This window comes from Hirundo rustica, chromosome 6, assembly GCF_015227805.2.
Source record: "Hirundo rustica isolate bHirRus1 chromosome 6, bHirRus1.pri.v3, whole genome shotgun sequence".
NCBI classification, from domain to species: domain Eukaryota; kingdom Metazoa; phylum Chordata; class Aves; order Passeriformes; family Hirundinidae; genus Hirundo; species Hirundo rustica.
The window spans coordinates 59,828,518-59,849,142 of NC_053455.1; the positions used below are offsets into that span (position 1 = coordinate 59,828,518).

At 48.7% G+C, this 20,625-nt stretch overlaps 1 protein-coding gene and 1 long non-coding RNA gene across 2 annotated transcripts; one reads left to right on the forward strand and one right to left on the reverse strand.

The window, feature by feature from the left end:
* The first annotated feature begins 1,665 nt into the window (after nucleotides 1-1,665).
* Nucleotides 1,666-16,905, forward strand: LOC120753732 (acyl-CoA 6-desaturase-like). Its single transcript, XM_040066401.2, has 13 exons — nucleotides 1,666-2,147; nucleotides 5,550-5,660; nucleotides 6,653-6,850; nucleotides 6,964-7,065; nucleotides 7,534-7,659; nucleotides 8,807-8,867; nucleotides 9,201-9,277; nucleotides 9,444-9,541; nucleotides 10,107-10,203; nucleotides 11,139-11,218; nucleotides 12,248-12,373; nucleotides 13,224-13,297; nucleotides 13,423-16,905. Exons 1-12 carry the CDS (start codon nucleotides 1,941-1,943, stop codon nucleotides 13,273-13,275), a joined length of 1,335 nt encoding a protein of 444 aa, XP_039922335.1. The 5' UTR covers nucleotides 1,666-1,940; the 3' UTR covers nucleotides 13,276-13,297; nucleotides 13,423-16,905.
* Nucleotides 15,755-20,603, reverse strand: LOC120753814 (uncharacterized). Its single transcript, XR_005701233.2, has 3 exons — nucleotides 18,914-20,603; nucleotides 18,126-18,296; nucleotides 15,755-15,889 (listed from the first exon to the last, which is right to left on the reverse strand). It is a non-coding gene; the product is annotated as an uncharacterized LOC120753814 (long non-coding RNA).
* Between the last annotated feature and the right edge of the window lie 22 nt (nucleotides 20,604-20,625).

The window sequence follows — 20,625 nt, forward strand, 5'->3', positions numbered from 1 at the left end:
ATGGCTTGGCACAAAGCTAAAGAGGAGAGATTTAAATCAGAAAAAATCCTTCCCTGTGAGGGTGCTGAGGTCCTGGCACAGGTTGCCCAGAGAAGCTGTGGCTGCCCCATCCCTGGAAGTCTTCCAGGCCAGGTCAGATGGGTCTTAGAGCAGAAGATTTCCCTGTGAATGGCAAGAGATTGGAACTGGATGGTTTTTAAGGTCACTTCCCCCCCAAATCCTTCTGTGATTCTACGATTAACCCTGTCGGTTCTTTCCCCTGCTTAGGCCCAGCCTCTGCCACTACAGAAAGGATTAAAAATCCTCCCACTTATTTACGCTAAATAATCACAGGAGAAGATCCCTATCACCAGAAAAAACTGGGGATGACACCTGGCTGGCCCCGGGAAGTGTCCACAGGTCCTGTCAGACATAAGCAAAGCCGCAGGGAACGCAGCCCGCGTTGGTTTCGCCCGTGCAATGCCACACCTTGCTTGTAACCTCACGGTGGGAATTGCGTACAATAAAGTGCCCCACGGCAAGGAAAAGATGGCAAACATGGATGGCATTATCCCACCTGTCAATAAAAGCATGGCCTCGGGCAGGAGAGCTCAACCAGCTCTGCTTGTGCCACAGGAAAGCTGTGAAGTCTGGCAGGCCACCAGCGGCAGCAAAAAAATAGAGCAGAACAATGCAGATTTCGGGCAGAACAGCAACAGCTCCTTTCGGAGCTCAGCAGCGAGAAGTGGGGTGAGAAGTCCAGGAAAAAAGTATGAAAAAGAAGGGGGAAATAAAAAAGGTAAAAAAAGAGTAAAAAGAGTAAAAATGGTTAAAAAAGAGTAAAAATGGTAAAGAAAAGAATTGGGGAAGGAGGAGAAAGGGGTGGAAAGAGGGGAAGCAGGGGCGGTGAAGGGAAAAAAGAGGGAAAAGGAGTGGAAGGGGAAAAGGCAGGAAGAGGAGAAGGAGGGAAGAGGAGAAGGGAGGAAAAAGGGGGAAGGGGAAAGAAAAGGGCAAAGAGATGACAAAAGGGGGAAAGAAGAAGGGAAAACGGGGGAAAGGGGGAAGATAGAAAAAGTGGGAAAGAGAAGGAGGAAAAGGGGGATAAAGGGAGGGGAAAGAGGGAGAAGAGGGGAAAGTGGGGAAGGGGAGGAAGGAGGAAAGGGAAGAAAAGGAAATGAAGGGGGAAAAAAAAGAAAACAGAAGGGAAAAAAAAAAAAGAAAAAAAAAAGAAAAACGGCGGGGGCAGCTCTTTACAGCAGGAGCCAAAAAATCTGAAGGACACGAAGCTCGGGGCGGGAGGTGGAGGAGGAGAAGGAGGCCAGGGGCTCCCACCCTCCCGTGCCCCGGCGGTCCCGGCCCGCAGCCATTCGAAAGATCGGGACGGGCCAATGGGCAGGAGTGGGAGGGCGGCGGGACGGCCGGGATTGGAGCTGGGGCTCGGCTGATCCCGCTGGGAGAGCCCCGGGCACCGAGCGGAACGGGAACGGGGGGGGATGCCGGGGAAAGGGGGAGGAGGATGAGTTTGGGGTGGTGGGGTGAGGGGGGGGGAGATGCCCGGGAGGGAGGAGGATGCCAGGGAGAAAAGATGATGCTGGGAGAGGGAGGGGATGCCGAGGGAGGAGAATGCCCGGGGGGGGATGCCCGAGAGGGGGGTGCGAGGGGGGGGAGGTGTGGGTGGAAGGGGCCGAGCTTCCTCAAAACACAGGGCTATGTGCGAGGATAAAGTGCATCAGTGCGGGGACAGCCAGCCTAGGGGGCACTTCCGAGCAGGCGGAGAGAAGCGAGAAACAAAGAGAAGGGAGGACATGAGCGAAGGCGAAGGGAGGGAGCAGAGGATCAGCTGAGTTCAATCCCGCCGGGAAAGCTCTTCCCCTCCGGCACATCCCTGAGAGGCGCAGGGACAGGTTTCCCCCCCGCCCCTTCCCCTCTTTGGTCGAGAAGACAAAGGATCGAGTGGCCCCATGGGGAAAGGGGGTGAGCAAGGGGGGGATTCGGGGGAGCCGGCGGCGCAGATCCGCTTCTACACCTGGGACGAGATCCAGAAGCACAACCTGAGGACGGACAAGTGGCTGGTGATAGAGCGAAAGGTTTATAATGTCACCAAGTGGGCAAACAGGCACCCGGGGGGCCAGCGAGTGATCAGCCACTGCGCCGGCGAAGATGCCACGGTAAGGACCGACCCCCGCGGCTCTCCCGGCTCCACCAGCATCCTGACAGCTCCTTCCCTCCCCCGAAGGGAGCCGGCTGCCTGCTGTCCCCTGTCCCCATCTCCCCAACACCTGCTGGACACACGGCTCAGCCCTTTCGCTGCTCCCAGCTCGGTCCGAGCGGATGCACGTTCCCCTCCCCGGAGCCGATGGGTTGGAAGGGATTGCTCCGCTTAAACCCTGCTAGTTTGCCTTTGTGTCCTGCTTGTGCCGTGCCTCCAGCCCTGAATTCAGGAGCAAAGTGTCCCAAATCTCCCCTTTCGCAGTGTGTCATGCGGAGTCACAGAGCCGAGCACAGGAAGGGTTAAACAGAGGCCAGGCTGTGGCTCAAAGTTGCTTCTGTGAGGAGGCTTTAAAACAAGGAGCTTTTTAGCATTTTTTTTTCCCCTAGTAGAAAATTCTCTGGAGATTTTGGTTACAGGTTGCTACAGAAAAGAGAAGGGGAAAAAAAAAAAGCAGCAAACCATTTGCTGCTGCTCCAGCTGCTTCTTCGCTGGGTTCAGCCACCTCTCAGGTTTCAGCAACATAAAAGATAAGAAACCAAACAACAACAACAAAAAAATCCCAACCTTGAAACAGGAACAAATTAGAAATAAATTGTTTGTTGTCTGGATTTCCCCTTAAAACCACCTTCCTCAGAAGTGCATCCAGAGAGCATGTTCTTCCCTCAGGGCGTGTTAATGAAATCCAAGCCACCTCAGAGCTTTTCCCAAAACGTGCAGAGACCAAGCAGGAACAGGAACTGCCGGTCTCCCATGGCTCCTGACACCTTAGCAACAGGAGGCTCCATGTGTGACAAAATTATTTGGCAGAACCTCCCCTTTCCATCAGCCCCCACTTCCCTGCGTCCTGTGGTTATATTCCATTCTTTTCCTTGAAGCACTGAGCCACATTTTGGCCCTTCTGCCCTTTTTCAGTAAATCCTCTGAATGAACAGCTTCCTCTCTCAGAAAGATGGGCTAGGTTTTGCTTTCAGCTGCTTAAACACAGAGCTGCTGAAACAGGAGGAGTTTGACTCCTATACCCAAGAATTTAACTCCAGTATCTCCATTAGCAACCAAAAAGCATCTGCTACTGCAGTTGTCTGGAATGCTTGAAAGGGAGGCTGAAACACAGGTTGGTGGTTCCAGGATTGCAGGTTCTCCCCCTACCTCCCCACCCTACACTGCATCCCACACTCCATGAAGGCACGGCCTTAAAAACGCTCTGAAATTGTTAAATCACCGCTCCGAGCACTAAACCAGGATTGGCATCAGTTTTGCAGCTTCCCTGTGGTGAACAACCACTTACAGGCAGAAAACCCTCTCTCATTCAGGGGAGAAAGGCTTGGCCTTGACCCTGCGTGGGTTTAGATCGGATTTTAGGAGGAAATCCTTCCTGTCAGGGTAGGGAGGCCCTGGCACAGGTGCCTGAAGAAGCTGCAGCTCCACATCCCTGGAAGTGTCCCAGGCCAGGTTGGATGGGGTTTGGAGTAACCTGTTCCATGGAAGGTTCCTTGTCCATGACAGGGGAGCGGAATGAGATTATTTTTGAAGTCCCTTTCGACCCAAAGCATTCCACAGCTCTCTGATTTTTTTTTAAACACAACATCCGAGTCTGGGCCAACCTGTTCTGGTGTCACCTCATGCACAGAACACGGAAAAGAAAAAGAAAATCCTTGTGCTGCTGCTCTAAACACTCCCAATGCTCAAGTACAGCTTATATCTCAACTATACGAAGCTTTTTTTCTCACCAAAAGCAGTTGGAATAATTCCCACATCCCATAAAACACTTCGGCTTATTTGGTCAGTAGATCACAAAGTTGGGAGGGTCAAGTGCCAATATCACGCCGCATTTCCCAGGGATTATCTTTTCCCTGAAGCTTTTTATCTCCTGCAATACAGAACTGAGAACAATTCCAAAATCCAGGTGCTCTCTTATATTTGGGACCTATTAGTACAGGAGCTTCATGAGATATACTTAACAAAAAATCCAATGCTTCCATCATTTGCAGGATCTCCAGGCAGTGAGCACCCAATGTGACCTCCAAAGACTTTTTTATTCCCAGAAGTTAAAATAATACTGAATCAACATTTTTTTAACACTTATGTGTCACCCTCTCTCTCTCTTTCCCTTTCTTCCCCCTTTTTTTTCCACACAGGACTGTGGAGCCTCGCAGCAGGCACAGTCAGCTATTCGCTTCCCCCCTGATTCTGCTTTTCCTTCCTCTCTCACATCTTCTGCAAATCGTTCCAGAGAGGGAAACCAGGAGCCAGAGTCAACATTTCAGTGACACATTTCTGGATCCAAGTTTCTATTGATTTTGGTGGACTTTGAGCCCGAGGTCATTGCCTAGCATTTTTGAATGCCAGACTTTTGATGGAGGGCAGCTCCCAGAAGGGTCAGCTGGACACAGGGAACACTTTCCAGTCTGCCCTTTATCTTTAGAGCCAGGAGTGAGATCTTAGTTGGTCCTTACAATTGTTAGGCAATGGGACAAAGGTGGAAAGGCTGGAGCATGGCTCTCCTGACTTCTGTTTTTAATGATTTTCTTTTTTTTCATGCTTTCTTAACACTTCATGGAACCAACCTTTCCTGTTCTCCCAGGTGAATTCCAAGAGCTGACTCCAGTTCCGTGCAGCAAGGAAAGGGCAAGGACAGAGTGAGGGTTTCTGATCTAGGTCAGCTTTCTGTCCCAGCTGCTGTCCTTAGGGTTAAAATTCCAACTGCACCATAGGAAAGGATCTGGCCAAGATCTCACTACGAGCATCAGGCACCTGGTGGGATACAGGCAGACAAAAATACATGGCAGGGGGAAGGAATAGAGAAAGAGCCAGATAAACTCATGAATGCCAGCATCCAGGATCAAAATGACTCCACAAACAAGGCATTATTCCTCTGAAAAGTCACCACTTTTTTCTCAGCTGTTTTACTGCTGGGATCACCAGGCCTGGCCAAAACACCCAGGAGTATGTTTTGTGTTTGCAGTCACATCCAGCTGCAGTCACCACAGTCACCCCCTCTCTTGACTTGCCTCCAGGAGCAGACTTTCCAAGGGTATTTATATCCTATGAGGGATTTGCACAAATTCCCCTCTGCCTACCTTCTAAGGGAATTAACAGGATTTAAGTATTTAGTTGCTCAGAAAGAATTTCTTGAGGTGCCTTTCACCATATGGCTGGATGCCATCCCAGGTCTCACCGCTCCCAGGACAGCAAATTCATCAGGCTTTAGTGGAATTAATGTCCCAAAAAGTGATCACAGGGCTGGAGGTCACCTGGCCCCCATCTTCCACAACTGCTGGAGGTGGGTGGGAATGACACAGAGAATAGGAAGCACATCTTCCTCCTGGATCTCACACAGTTCCTCCTCTTTCCACTCCAGGATGCATTCCAGGCCTTCCATATCAATCCCACCTTGGTGCAGAAGTTTCTCAAGCCGCTGCTTATTGGAGAACTCGCTCCAGGGGAGCCCAGCCAGGACCGAGACAAAAACGTGAGTATTTATTCCTCAACTGGGGTTCAGGGTGGCTATTCCCACCACGTTTTTTCCATTTGGGAAGTTCTCCAGAGAGGGAGAGAAGTTCTCAGTGACTGAACATCTCCATGTAGAGTATTTTCATCCTGTCATGGATTCAAATATGTGTGGAAAGGGGGTGACACTTTTGGCTGCACAAACCTTTTCTTTCCCACAGAGCCACCAACAGCCAATTTCTGGCAGCCCATTCCAGCCACCCAGGCTGGAATGAGCCCATCCTGAAGTGAAATGGGAGCTGAGACATATGGAATGGGAATTGTGCACGAGCTCTGGTGACTGTTCTCCCTTCTGCTGCTCCTTTGCTGGTAACCAAGCGCCAAAACACAAGTCCCCAGATGTCTCATTCTGGTGGCCTTGCTAAGGAGCAGCAGCCGGTGCCCATCCTCAGGGCAGCTCTGTATCCCTGCTCATCCATTATTCAGGCCCAGAGCGTGGCACAGCTGGCTCTGGCCAGGAAACTCGATCCTGCCCCGTTGTTTGTGGCTGGCCATGATTGTGCTATATCTGTGTCACTCACAATAGAGGGGACAACGCTGGCGCCCCGTGACCCGGGAATGCTCCTCATGGATGGCTGCACAGGAGCTGGCCCAGGGATTGAATGGATGATGGGTGATAGTGGGTGCTCATTATCGCAGCTCTGGAAAAAGGCACAATAGCACTGAATTCCCTCTTGCTCCAGCTTCTTCTTAGTGCTTAGAAAGCTCATTCAGACAAGAGCCATCAGGTGATGTGACACTCAACAGAGCTTGGATTACTCTCCTGGCTCCAGGTCCAAAAGGTCAGGATGTGGGCTCTGCCCGGCCAGGATGTTTATTCATAGGAATACAAGGCAAAAAGCTGGAATGTGGAGCCAGGGTCCTTAGCATGGAGCTCATCCTGCCTCCATCCATCCCACAACTCAGTCAGGCTTACTTCCAAGCCTCACCCTGCTCTTGCCTGTCCCACTGCAGTCCCAGCTGGTGGAGGATTTCCGGACCCTGCGGAAGACAGCGGAGGACATGAACCTGTTCCGAGCCAGCCCCTTGTTCTTCTCCCTTTACCTGGGCCACATCCTTGCCATGGAGGTTTTGGCTTGGCTCATGGTTTCCTACTTCGGGACCGGCTGGATCACAACCCTCATCCTTTCCTGCATCCTTACAACTTCCCAGGTGACAAAGAGAGATCTTCCTCACACTCCCAACGTGCCCTCCATCTCTGTTTCTTTCCTGCTTAGCTCTGATTCCCAATATCTTCCTAACTATTTGATTTCCCCTCATCCCAGGCCCAGGCAGGGTGGCTGCAACATGATTTTGGACACCTCTCTGTCTTCAAGAAGTCTTCCTGGAACCACATTGTCCACAAGTTTGTCATTGGACACCTGAAGGTAAAGGGAATCGTGGAGCCAGAGAGTTCTGGGAATGCATCACTTTGGCTGTGGCAGAGTAGGGAAGGGAGGCTCTCAACCTTCCCAAAAAAAGTTGGTGACCATTGCCCATGGAGTGACCTGCGATAGTGGAGGGTGTCCCTGCCCATAGAAGGGCTTTGGGACTGGATGAACTTTTAAGTCCCTTCCAACCCAAACCATTTCGGGATTTTCTGTGAAGACACAGTGACCTGTAACTTGCTCAGAGTGTATTTACTCTGTGTCCTTTCAATATGGATGATTCTAAGGGATCCCTCTGGAAGCAGCAGTCTCATAGCAACCAACAACTTCACCACTCCCTGCTTGCTGCTCTTTCCAAAGCAAATCCCACAGTCTGAGTCGCATCACTTTAGTTCCTATAAATGATTGGGTAATTCCACCTTGGGAGCAGCTCTCCATGGATGAAAGCTCCTTGTTCTCCTTGCCCAGGGTGCCTCTGCAAACTGGTGGAACCACCGCCACTTCCAGCACCACGCCAAGCCCAACATCTTCCAGAAGGACCCAGATGTGAACATGCTGCACATTTTTGTCCTGGGAGACACACAGCCCGTTGAGGTAAGGAAAAGTGGGGAAAACATGGAAAGCTCCTGTCCATGAGGGCCTCGGAGAGCGGTTGCGCAAATCCAAGAGTTGGCTCCCATTGTTAGACATGACTTACGCAGGCAAGACTTCCAGGAATGCTAGAAAGGAAATGCTTAATCCAGGGATTTCGTCTGGCTATGTGGTCTGACAGGAGTTTGGAGCCAACCCTTGGGCTGAGGAGCAGCAGTGACTACTAATTCCCAATCCATTTCCTTTCTCCTGACCACAGGGGAAAGTGTCCTGGGTTAACTTGGGAAAAACAGTGCAGATGGGATTGGAGAGAAAGGAAAAAGCCACTAAAGGCCACTTCATCCTGCTGGCTTAAAGTAACAACATGAGGGGGAAATACAGTGTTCCTCAGTATTCCAGCAGGAACATTTCAAAACTGACCTTCCATTTCCATAGGAAATATCTTCCAGCATCAAGTGATTTTAATTTTAATACAATCCACCCCTCCAGAGCCAAAATATTTACTGCCTGCTTATAAAAACCCACCCAAAGCACTTAAATCATGGCGTTTTTCACAACGGAACAAGGATTTCTAGTTTTAAAAACAAAACCCCAAGAAAACGGACAAGCAGCAAAGACAACACAGGGAAATACAACATTAAAAATTCTCAGCCAGAATTTGTATTACTGAGGAAGCAGACCATGATTCTACTGCTTAAAGCAAAACCCAAACATTTGCGATAACAAGGAAAACTGGATTTCCACTTCAAAATACCTGATATTAGGCCAGAATCAGAACTCAGCCCAGAGGGAATAATGTGCCTGATTTATGGGTGTTACAAGCCTTCCCTTCCAAAAAAACAGACTATACGCCTATCACATTCATATTAGCAAAGAAGGAGGTGCTGGCAGCCCTTCTCACAGACACAGGGATGGCAGAAGGTGAAGTGCATCAAAATTCCATCAAGTAAATAGAAATTATCTTTAAAAATTGAGCTCACACCTAACACAATGACAAAGTCAGGACATTTAATCACACCAATTCTCTTTACCTGCTGGTGGGAATTCAGTCAAAACTCCCTGGTCGATAAACAAAGAATTATTACAGAGAACCTGCTTTTACCTGGGAATGTCCCAATCCCAGGCTGAGCTGTCTCTTTGTGTCCTGCAGTACGGCAAGAAGAAGCTAAAGTATCTGCCTTACAACCACCAGCACGAGTACTTCTTCCTCAGTAAGTATCCACCCTCCTCTCTTCCCTTTTCCTGGAATGCCACTTGTCCTTTCCAGCCCTCACTGTGTGAGCAGAGCAACTCCTCAAATCCCAACTCATTCCACCCCCTTCCTCAGGACCCTGTGCAGGTCCCAAGATCAGCTCAGGGATATCCAAGCACCCGGAACATTGCCCTGTAGAGCAAGGGAATGTAAAACATCTGAGGCTGGCAATAACCTCCATGTGAGAGGCTCCATGGAAAAACTGCACATTCCCAGTTCCATGGAAGCAGCCCCTCATGTCACACACCTTCCCACCCCTGCGATGGCCAAACCATCTCCCTTTGCCTTGCAGTCTTCCCGCCTCTGCTCATCCCTGTGTATTTCCAAATCCAAATCATCTCGACCATGATCAAGCGCAGGTTCTGGGCGGTGAGTGAAACATTCCCTCCATCCCTTATGGGGTCTGGCTGGAAACTGGAGCAGAGAGGGAGGCCAGGGGGCTGGCAGGAATTACCCAGCGTTCCCAACATCACCAGCAAGGACACGTTATCCAAGATGGGCAAAGTGATGCCTGGTGTTTTTCCTGTCCCCCCAGGACCTGGCCTGGGCCATCAGCTACTACCTGCGCTACTTCATCACCTACATCCCGTTCTATGGCGTCCTGGGATCCCTGTGTCTCCTCACGTTTGTCAGGTAGGGCTCAAAGGCATCCCTGCTGCTCTCCCATCCCTCCAGTGCTGTTTGAGCCCGGCCTCAGCTCTGCTGTGTCCCATTGCTTTACTTCCCTGTCAGCATCTCCGAGTTCCACCTCCTCTGGCACTCTCCCTGCATCTTCCCCTGCCCCATGATGGTCCAGCCAGGATTCTCCTGCCTTTCCTCATTCCCTGGTCTCACACACTGCTGATCCCACTTTGGTCATGGCTGGACCCTCCCAGAGTGCCTCATCCACCCTCTGCCCAGCTGACTCTGGAGGTAATTCTGTGCATGCTCCAAGTCAGAAATCAAGCTGGAAAACTCATCACAACCAGCCCATTATTCCCAAAATTTTTGATGAAACTCAAAAGTGCAAGGAAAAAAAAAAAAAAAAAAAAAGCATAATTGCAAAATTGAATCATCTGCTTTTGCAGAACAAGGATGATTCCAGGCAATTTCTTGTAAATATCCATCCAATCTCTGCTGCCCCCTGCAAAACTCCACATTAATTGCCTGATGTCCCCACGTCCTGTAGAAATTGTCATGATTTTTCCTGGTTTTGCAGGTTTCTGGAGAGTCACTGGTTCGTGTGGGTCACCCAGATGAATCACATTCCAATGGAAATTGATTCTGAGAAGCACAGAGACTGGCTGAGCTCCCAGGTAACTGGGAGGGGGGAAAAACACCCCTGACTCACCCCGAAATGGGATTTACTGGAAGAGTGTGAGAGTTACCACCACCCCCAGTGTTACCACCACTACCCTTACTAGGGTAGAGTGTCTTGTCCATGACTTCTCCCATAAAGATGTTCTTCCCAGAGCCAGCAGCAATGCTGGGGAAAGACGTGGAATTCCAAAGTTCTGCAATTACTTTGACAATCAAAAGGTTACCTGCTCCTGAAGGCAAGTCCAGAGAGGGCTCACTGTGGCGACTGAAGCTGGATGTGATTTCAAATCCAAAAACACATTCCTGGGTGTTTTGGCCAGGCCTGGAGATCCCAGCAATAAAACAGCTGAGGAAAATAATTTGACTCTTCATTTTGGAGACTGCTTTTTTCCTTTTGTTCTGGAAGACGGGTGACTGAGTGCTCCATTTCCTCTTCTTTATTCCAGAATCATATTCGTGATATTTTTGAAGTTCTATCTCCCTGCAAATCCAAGTAAAATGTGTGAGGGAAGAACCCAATCAAAAATCTGGTTGAATTTTAAGAAAAAATATTTAATTTTATGATCATTAATGGCAAGAATACCTAAGAAATATTCTCAGAATATTGCACTTAAGGCAAACTGGACAATAACTACATGGGGATGGGGAAGCTTTGTGTGCATGCATTTTTCCTCCTGTTTTCCACCTTGGTACTGCTGTCAACCCTCTGATCTACAATGGGAGAGGCTGAGATTTAAAAATCTGGGCTTGGGCTGCTACATCACTTCACCCCTAGTGAGAATTTGATAACCTTAGGACCCGGAGGGAAGATTAAAGTTCCCCTTGCTGCACACAGCAGGCTCTGCACTCCCAGAGCTCAGGGACGAGGAATTTCACCCTGATTTTGGGATGAGCTATCCCTAATCCTCAGAGTTTTCTCTCTCCCTGGCAGATGGCAGCGACCTGCAACATTGAGCAGTCCTTTTTCAACGACTGGTTCACCGGGCACCTGAACTTCCAGATCGAGCACCAGTGAGTACAGAGCCGGGATCACGAGGGCACTGCCAGCCTGTCACAGCCCGGGGGAGGGAAGGATGAGGTGGGGCAGGATTGGATACCAAGGAAACAGAGTCTCAGACTACACAGGGGTGGAAGTTGTGGCTGCCCCATCCCTGGAAGTGCTCAAGCCCAGGCTGGATGGGGCTTGGAGCAACCTGCATTAGTGGAAGGTGACCCTGTCCGTGGCAGGGCAGGAACTGACTGAGCTTTAAGATCCCTTCCCCCCAAAATCATTCCGTTATAGTCTGCTTCTGTTACAGCCATGACATTTTTCTATCTTGCTTCAAAATTTTCACTCTCAGAGCCTTAATTTTGGGTTTAATTAGGAGCAGCCATTATGCATCTACCAGTTACAAAGGCTGTGGGCTCAAATCCCAACCATCCACCTCAGAAAACTCCCCTCCCCTAAAGCACTCCAGTGTTTTATAGAGTGTGGGACTGTGTAGGATGCTGGGTACCAGATTCCAGAAAAAATATGGGAAACAGGGCCATATGGACAGTCTGTTGCCAATGGCAACAGCCAAGTGTAAAAGAAATGGATTTTAGGGTGAGGCTGGCTGGTTTGGGAGCCGGCTTAGGAAATCTCCATGGAAGAGCATAGGACAAGGTGTCCCCCCCAAATCCTTCTTTACCTGCTTCCAGAAGTAGAAAAGCAGGTCACTGGGAATTCAGTTCAGCAAGAAACAATTATTCCCAGAGGAATGGGTGGCCATCTCTGAGGCTGTTCCCTCACTCCTGCTGCCCTCTCCCTGCACTTGTGTCCCTTCTCGCATGAACTGGCTTTCAGTGTGTCCTGAGCACGGCTTTGCTTTGGGCAGGACAGGAAATTCAGTTTCCATCACCTCCTTGAGACAGAGCAGGGTAAAGCAGGGGTGTCTCTGCGCCTCCCTTCCTTTGTGCAGCTTGAGGAGGAGGCACCAACGATGAGCAAACCTTAATGCCCATCCCTTGCCGCTTGTCTCGTGAGTTTTCTCAGCTTTGTTTTCTCTCTCTCCTCTCCAGCCTGTTTCCAACGATGCCACGGCACAACTTCTGGAAGGTGAAGCCTTTGGTGAAGTCATTATGTGCCAAGTATGGAGTCCAGTATGAGGAGAAGCCTCTTGGGAAAGCGTTCGTAGACATCGTTGGGTAAGGCCCTCCTGATCCCACCCGCAGCTCGTTTTTCCAGGGACACCTGATGTCTTCTAGCACAGAGGATGCAGGACATGGCAGCAACTTCAGAAATTTGTGTTGTTGCTGTCAAAGTACCAAACACTTAACCCATAGACAAACCTGATTGTGGCATCTGGGGACATGGTGGCTCAGCAGTGCCGGGGTCGATCTTAAGAGGGCTTTTCCAATCTTAGTGATTCCGATTTTTATACCGCCCTGTCCTGACGGCTGCTGGCTCCTGCTGCAGTGTGATGAATCAAAGGGAAACGGGTCAGGTTACAGCCCCTGCTGTGTCCCCTGAGAGCTGTGCCAGCAGCAACAGGCAATTCCCTATAGGCAGAGCTGGAGATGAGTCTAACTGTCCTTGCCAGCAGCTCGGTGTTAATGTTGCTGTCTCAGTTCTTCCAAGCGGAATAATTCATGGCAGGGAACATGAGAAAGCTCTGCAGTCCAGGCACCTCCCGCACAAACCACTCTGAGCACGGGCAGATTAAAGTGGGGTGGCCACAATGGGCAGGGGCGCTGGTTCCAAACCTGCTTTTGTCCTCAAATCCAGTTAGGATGGGCCCATGCAGCACCAAGGCACGGTGGGGTGAAGCCTGGAGGTTCCCAGGAGAACTTAGAGCCCCTTCCAGTGCCTGAAAGGGCTCCAGAGGAGCTGGAGAGGGACTCTGGACACAGGTCTGGAGTGACAGGACAAGGGGGAATGGCTTCATGCTGACAGAGGGTGGGTTCTGTGAGTGTGATCCTTTGGCTGATACTAAAATTCAGTAACAGCCCTCACGACAGAGGCAAGGTTCCCAAACTTCTCCTTTTCTTTCCACAGGTCCCTAAAGAAATCTGGAGATCTCTGGCTGGATGCTTATCTCCATAAGTGATCATGAATCTTTCTGGGGAGGTGTGAGTGACCGAGAGGGATGGGGGTGGGCAGGGGGGGTGGGCAGGGGCAGTATCACACGTGTCTTTTACTCTCAGATCTCAGTCTAAATCCATGGTTGAAGGGATGAAATTTCCTGTCTTGTCAGCTGCTCCTGCTGCAGGCCCAGGAAACCTGTTTAATCCCAGGCAAATTTAAAATGTGCTCCAGAGGCTGGAAAGCGAGGCCAGCAGTGCAAGGAACGGAAGATTGGGAGAGGATGATGATGGATGTTTAAAAAAGGGGCATTAATATCTGACCTTGATCTTCTTTTCACAAGATTCGTTCTCATCCTGCCTAAACCACACAAACCTTGAGTCACACCTAAGGGATTTTAGGCCTCAGTTTGCAATCCAAGGACACCTCAGCCAGCTCATGCCTCTTTCCCATGTTTGTATGAAAGAGGATTCACATCCCACGGGACTGGCAGCTGCTGGACTGCTCTTCCAGCCTTGTCCAGAACCCAGCTCGCTCCTTTCCCTGCCTCCTTCCCTTCTCTAATCATAGCATCCCTTTAGTGCAAGCTGTGACTCTGGCCCTGCACAGCTAACCCCTAACCATAGCAGGGTTAACGATAGCCGTGGTTTCAGGATTGGCCCCTCTTCCCAGGGGTCGGTAGAAGATTTCTGGGTTTAAACAGCAAAACGTCTCCTTTAGGAGAGGGTCTGTTTTCTCTTTAACGAGCATAGCGAATTGCCAGTAAATCACACAAAAGACCAAAACAATCACACAAGCAAAACGCGCTAATTGCTCCTCGGTGCTCCAGGGAAGCCACAAATGGCCCTTCCACCATCCTGCCCTGCAGGAACCCAGAGTTCTGCCTGTCTGCATAAGCCTGGCAGGCACCGAGCCTCTTCCTGCCCGCCCAGGCCAGGAGCCATGGCACTGTTCACCCTTCCCTTCGGAACAATCACAGGAGGAAAGTTCTCCCTGCAAAAGGAGGAGCTGCTCCAAGAATCCCAGCTGGAATCAGCCCTGCCCAGGCCATGCTGCTGATGTGAGACCTTTGGAGAACCCTCTCCCAAGTTGTCTAAAACTCAATCTTCTGCCCAGCGCCTAATTACCAAAATTCACTAATGGCTTATCGGGAGATATGGTTGGACAGCTTCCAGGTGCTTCTGGAAGAGGTAACCTGACCCCAGATAAATCCAGGGGTTCAGCTGCAACACAGCAGAAGATTTATTTGGTTTAGGACAAAGGGCTGTGGTTCCAAAAGCAGCCTCCAGCTCCAGCATCACCTCGGTGCTCCCTGGAAACACCAGGAAGGAGACTTTGGTTACTTTGCACGCCTCATTACTTCCCTCAACTCTGAAACTGGATCTTCTCTATCAAATCCCTGAATCCTAGCAGCATCCCAGGGAATCAGCAAGGTGTTTCATCGTGAACAGAGACGACTCTGGGACTGTGGCCAGCGTTGCAAAAAAAAATAAAAAAAAATGTACTCCCTTCCCTGCTTTGGAGAATAAAATGAGATTTTTATCTTTGCTTACATATGGGGAATTCAGCATCTTGCAACTTCAGCAAGCAATACTTACGGTTTGTAAAGGGCTTGTTCTGGGGGTCTTGCTCACCCAGGTACCACCAGGAATGTTCAGGGTGACAAGCTCCATAAATAACATCCTTCTGCATGCTGTGAGCTCCCAGGCAGGTAGTAAGGAGCTAGCCTGGAATTTGGCTAACCTCATCAGCACTGCCTTAATTTGTGCATCTCTTCCTTGAATGTACTTCACTGTGCTCCAGCAAGGATGACCCACGAGCGCAGTGGCAGCAGCAGTGCAAGTTTTTAAATATCCAGTTTATTCTTCTGACAGCCCTTGGGGGTTTTTGTCTTATTTCCAGAGCAAAAATTTTCCTCCTTAGTCCTGTCCCCTCCTTCTCTTCTCACCTTTCTTCTTGGGAAACTGTTTGGGTTGATCTTGGGGAAAGATCAGTTCTTAGGCAAATGGGCATTTTTTTTTCCCAAAAAAAAGATGCATTATTTTTTTCAGGCAAAGCCCCTCTGGCTCATACAGCTTTTTTCTCTCCTTCCAAAAAAATCCCAGCTTTCTATCTTGGAATTTGAACTGTTTTCTACGTGCCTTGATTCCTTGATGACACCCCGCCCCTGCAAGTGTTACAGGCCAGGTTGGATGATGTTTGGAACAACCTGGTCTAGGGAGTGTCCCTGTGGAATTGGATGACCTTTATTGTCCCTTCCAACCCAAACCATCCAGGATTCTACAAGCTCTCCACTCTTTAACTGGAGCAGGTCAAAGAGATCCCAGACAAAGAGCCCTGGAAGTCTGGATCACTCTGCTTTGTTATCATTGTTCACCAAGTAAAATTAGGTTTACCTGGAGACATTCCGGAAGTTTCAGTAAGACTGGAAATGTAGATGGATATAAACTTCCCATGAGCTTTGCCTCCAACAAGGCAGCAATGAGCGAGACACGAACAGGTTAAAATCTGCCATCAAAATGACTGAAACAGAATTTTCAGCTCAGCTTTCTGATGACTCTTAACTCACCAGTTTCTCTGAAAAATGATGAGATGAAATCTTGTCCACTTTTTCTCTTGATAAAGGTCATTCATTTGTACTGTAATGAGACACAGACATTAATAACAATAATTTTTAAAAACCCCTAAGCCAGTAAGAGGTGCTGGGAGCCTGCCAGGATTTATTGAACCCAGCTACATAACGTGGCAATGTGGAGCTGGAAACACAGAGATGGTTTCAGGGCAGAGAATCAAACAACAGCCAGGGAAGGACTGGATTTGTTCTCTCCACTCACTCTGGGGGACTGGAGTAGGAGCTGGAGGACCAGGATGATTAAGGATGGCAGAGAAAAGCACAAACTGCAGCAAAGAGAGGCCTCTGGGTGTGTTTTGGGAGGAGAATGAGAGATGGGAGAAGTTTGGGAAGGTCAGGGGTTGGGGAGGGATGCATGAGAGTAGGAGGAAAAATACTGAGGGTGAAGGAGGAGAAATTTGGAATCTGGATCTCCCAGCATGGCTGGAATCTGCCTGGAGGGCTGTGCTGGAGACACAGGGCAGGACAGGGCAGAGCTCAGGCTCAGAGGAGGTGGCAGGGACTGGTGACATCCACAGGCACCTCAGAGTGAGCTGGATCTCACACTGAGCCCCCCTTTCCCAGAGCTCTGGAAGCAGGGACCCTCTGCCCCCAGTTTCCAGGGAGGAGCGCAGTGGGAATTAGGGGACTTTCCTTGGAGTTCTCCCTCCAAGCATGGATTTGAGGAGTCTAGATCTCAACTGCTCACTGAAATAGAGCTTGGGAGGTTCATCAGGAACCCTTGCTGCAGGGGCTGAGCTCTCTGGCTGGATTTGAGGTCTTCATTAGGGCAAAGACATCCTTTTCCTTAGTAGATGCTTTCCCAAGAAAGCCTTCCTAACAATGCCCTAACATTTCCAATGTTAAAACAGCAAACCAGCATTCCTTATAGGACAGCTCCTGTTTTTTGGGTTTTGTTGTTGTTTCTTTTTTTTTAAATTCTTAAAAAAAAAAAAAGAAATCAATCACTCAAAAAGAACAATTTTTTTTTCCTTGTGTATTCTACCACTCAATAAAATCATAACTATTTGTTGACCATACAAATGCTTTATGTGTTTTTTTGCGGAGTCAGTGGTGCTCAGGGAATTTATCCCCTCTTGGAGTGACTTCTGCCATACAAATCCACAAGCAGGGACATCTCTAGGGTGGGAATGTCACCATCCAGGTTTTGGTCTGAGATCAAACACATGTTCAAATGCAGAATTGTAAAGAGTCAGGGTAGGATTTGACTTAAAGGGTGATTCAAGCTCCAATTTCAGATTTAGCCTTGTAACCTTTTTTTTTTTTTTTTTTTTAGCAGTTCAAAATCAGATCCCAAGCCAAGAACACTGTGGAAGCAAACTAAAAAAGGACCTGGATCAGACTTGCTTATTATGGCTTCCCTTGGTTTTTCTGGGGCTTTTTATGGAAGAGCTGTTAGCCAGTGAGTGTGGAAAGCCCTTTTTCCACTTCACGTGGTAAAATTAATGGAATTACTTTGATACCATTGACTTTAATAGCACACATGGATTTTATTATTAGCCTTCACAATCTCAGGATCAATGCTGCTGCTTCCCCTCATCCTAGAAGCAAGCAACAATGGAAAGGAGATTTTCCTGTCAAAGATTTGCCTGGCCACTCAAACTCAGCCTCCAGACTGTCTGAGGAGGCAGCTGAGAACAAAACTGTTGTGAAAACTTCATAGAAGCATTTTACAGTTTTCTTAAAGTCCATTTTGTGCCCATTCATGGCTCATTCTGGGGTGTGATGAGCACCTTGCAGCAGCTTTTCCAACCCACAGTTCCATCCAACACTTTGGTGGATTTTGGGTTGACACCAGCAGTGGATTTTAGGTCAAAACTCTTGAGGTCAGCCCAGAGCCTTTAACAGAGCTGGTTGTGCCAAATGAACCCATTGAAACACGGCCCATCAGGTGGAGGGGCAGACAAAGGAAACTCACAGGCTGTCTGTCAAGGGTCAGGAGACAAACTGATGGCCAGATTATACTTATCTGTCCCCTAAAACCAACACTGGAGCTTGCCAGAGTCCACAGGAATTGCTCCATAGGCAAACTCATCCTGCCCAAAAGCAGGTGCCGCGGGGTGTCACAGAACTCAAAGCAGAAAATGACCCTGTTTTTAGGGCTTTCATTTCATCCCAGAATAAACAGGTTCCCCTAATGCAAACACAGGGGGCATGTACATAAAAATTAACGGTTACAAATCGATAGCCTCAGCCATGAACAATATTGCTTTAAAAAAATAAATAAATCGTGTTTTACTTACTCTGCAGCAGCCCAGTTCTAGAGGTTTCAGGAAACTTCTTCACACCATAATCTGTGTGTGGCATCAGCATGGGGAGAAACGGCTTCAGGTGTAGAGTTTTTATCCCCTCCAAGCTGATCTTGAACACTTCCACATTTGTGAGCTTCCTTCTTGCAACAGGTTTTTAAAACTCTGTTAAAAAACAAAACAAAACAAAACCCAAAACAACAATAAGCTCAGCCTCTGAAAACCCCTCTTTTCTAGTGTTCATGCTGGGTTATATCATGTTAACATATATTTTATTGAAAAATTAGCCTAAATTCCTCAGATATCACAGAGAAACGCTTCCATACTGAGTCTTCCCTACACCATCCCTCTGTCCTGGGGATTCTACAGAACAGGGCATTGCTGGAGCTGCTGTAAGGTGAATGTTCCATTCACATTTCCAGCCACACACTTATTATCCACTTGGAAACCATGTTGTAGAGAGTATAAAGGGAATAAACCAGAATTCCAGAGCGAGACAGGAGGTGAATCATTGCCCCACAGCAGAAAGTAAAATTATAAAAATAAATAATAATATAAAATAAAAATAAAGATGTTATCTACCCCCCACAGAGGCTGGAGGGTACAAACGTAAGCTTCACTGAGGGGAACAATGACGTGCCCTAAAATATCCCGTGTCAGAGCTTTTCCAGCTTCTGCCAACCGCTGAGGTTTGAAGGTGAAGCCCAGGCTGCTCAGGTCAAGGGAGGCTCAGCAGAAATTTGACAAAGGAGTGGGAAAAGGCCAAGAAGAAGGATCCTCACCTGGAAGCACCACCTTCGCCTGCAGCACCCTCCTGAGCACAGTTAGGTAACTCCCCAACCTCTTTGGCCAGGTGCTGGCTGTGGGGATGACAAGTAGAGGATTAATGACAGTAATTACCTGTGATTGCACCCATCCTCCTTGGAATGGGTGTGGCTGGTTCACTTGTCTGATTAATTTAATTGGCCTCAATTAGCCTGGCCTTCATTAAGCAGCAGCTGCAGTTTTTTATAAAACATAGGAGCCATATTGCACTTTCTCTAGGTGTTTTGTCCCCTTATTGCTTACAGATGCCTGATAAAACCTGGAAGTTTGGATTCTGAGCTGAAGATGCTGTTGGTTTCTCAGCTGGAGCCAGTTCCTGGTCTGGCATCTCCAGGTAAATCATTCAGAGTTTAAATTATCAGCCTTTGCAAGTCCACAAACCTTTAGGCCATGCTCACAACTCCAAATGGAGCCAAGCAGCAGAGCCTGTGCTTCACCATTACCCTGGGGAGGGGGAAATAAAATGTGAACAGAAATCGAAGCGCTGCTGCCAGTTCCAATTCCATGCCTTGCTCGTTCTTGTCTGCCCATCATGTTGGAGCTCAGAGTGCTAAAACTGAACACCTGATTTGGTGAAGGTATGCAAGTGAAACGGAATCCAACAGCACTAGAGGGCAAGGAATGGTGAAGCCACAGTGTTCCAGCAGCATTCCAGCACCATGACTCCTTCCACATCCCCGGAGAAAATCAACAGCTCCACAGTAACAGAATGTCTGGGCTTGAATGGTGCAGCAGGAGCTTCTTGGCAAGTCCAGAACTGGATGATCTTTAGAGACCCCTTCCCGCCCAAAGCATTCCCTGGGAATGTTTCTGTCTGCATAAAATAAAGAATTAAAAGCAAAGAGATGTTGAGCCTGCACAAATGAATCAAACACAAAACAGAGGACGGAGATTAAGGTGCAATTTCCTTTCTGCAATGTCCCTCTCTAAACAGAGAGGAACAGTTTTTAAGGTCTCTTGTGAATTATTTAGTAAATGGTTCCAGAGAAGCTCTCCTGGATGTGGTGGTGTTGGGACAGGGATGAGTCCCACATGCTGCAGTAAGAGAGAGGGTTTGGGAACTCAAGCAATTTGTGTATTGTGAATGTGTAAAGCCAGGCTTTTAAAACCAGCACAGTGAGGAGAAAGTAGCAATGCCCAACTGCTGACAACAGAAAGCTGTGGGTTTGGGGTTTCCCAATTCAGTTTGTTCAGGCACTACTCAAACACAGCCCACGAGGTCTTCTCCACAAAAACATCATTCCAGTGTGAAATGAATCAGATTTGGAACCCAGTTTCCCTCTCCTATTAAGGACTAATATCTGCCAGAACTGCCAAGATTTTGGGGTGGTTGCAAAACTTCCCTTGCCCAAAAGCACCATGGGATCATCAGACACTGCTCCAGCTCTCCTGAGACATTATTTATCACTGCCCTCAGTCTGATGGAAAGTTGGATTGGTGCTTCCCTCCTTTCTCCTGGTTCTGCCCAATGGCACTGGTGGCCTGACAATGGGGAAGGTCACCAAAGGCAAGGGACAAGTCACCTCTGTGCAGGTGCTGATGCAGAAAGAGCAAAGGTGTCACTGAGCCGTGACCCACCTAAGTGTCCATTGGCGTGAAGCACCTTACATTGATGCTAAGGTGATTAACAGAGCAGAATTAGCACAGTGAGCCAGGGGAATTAAGGGCA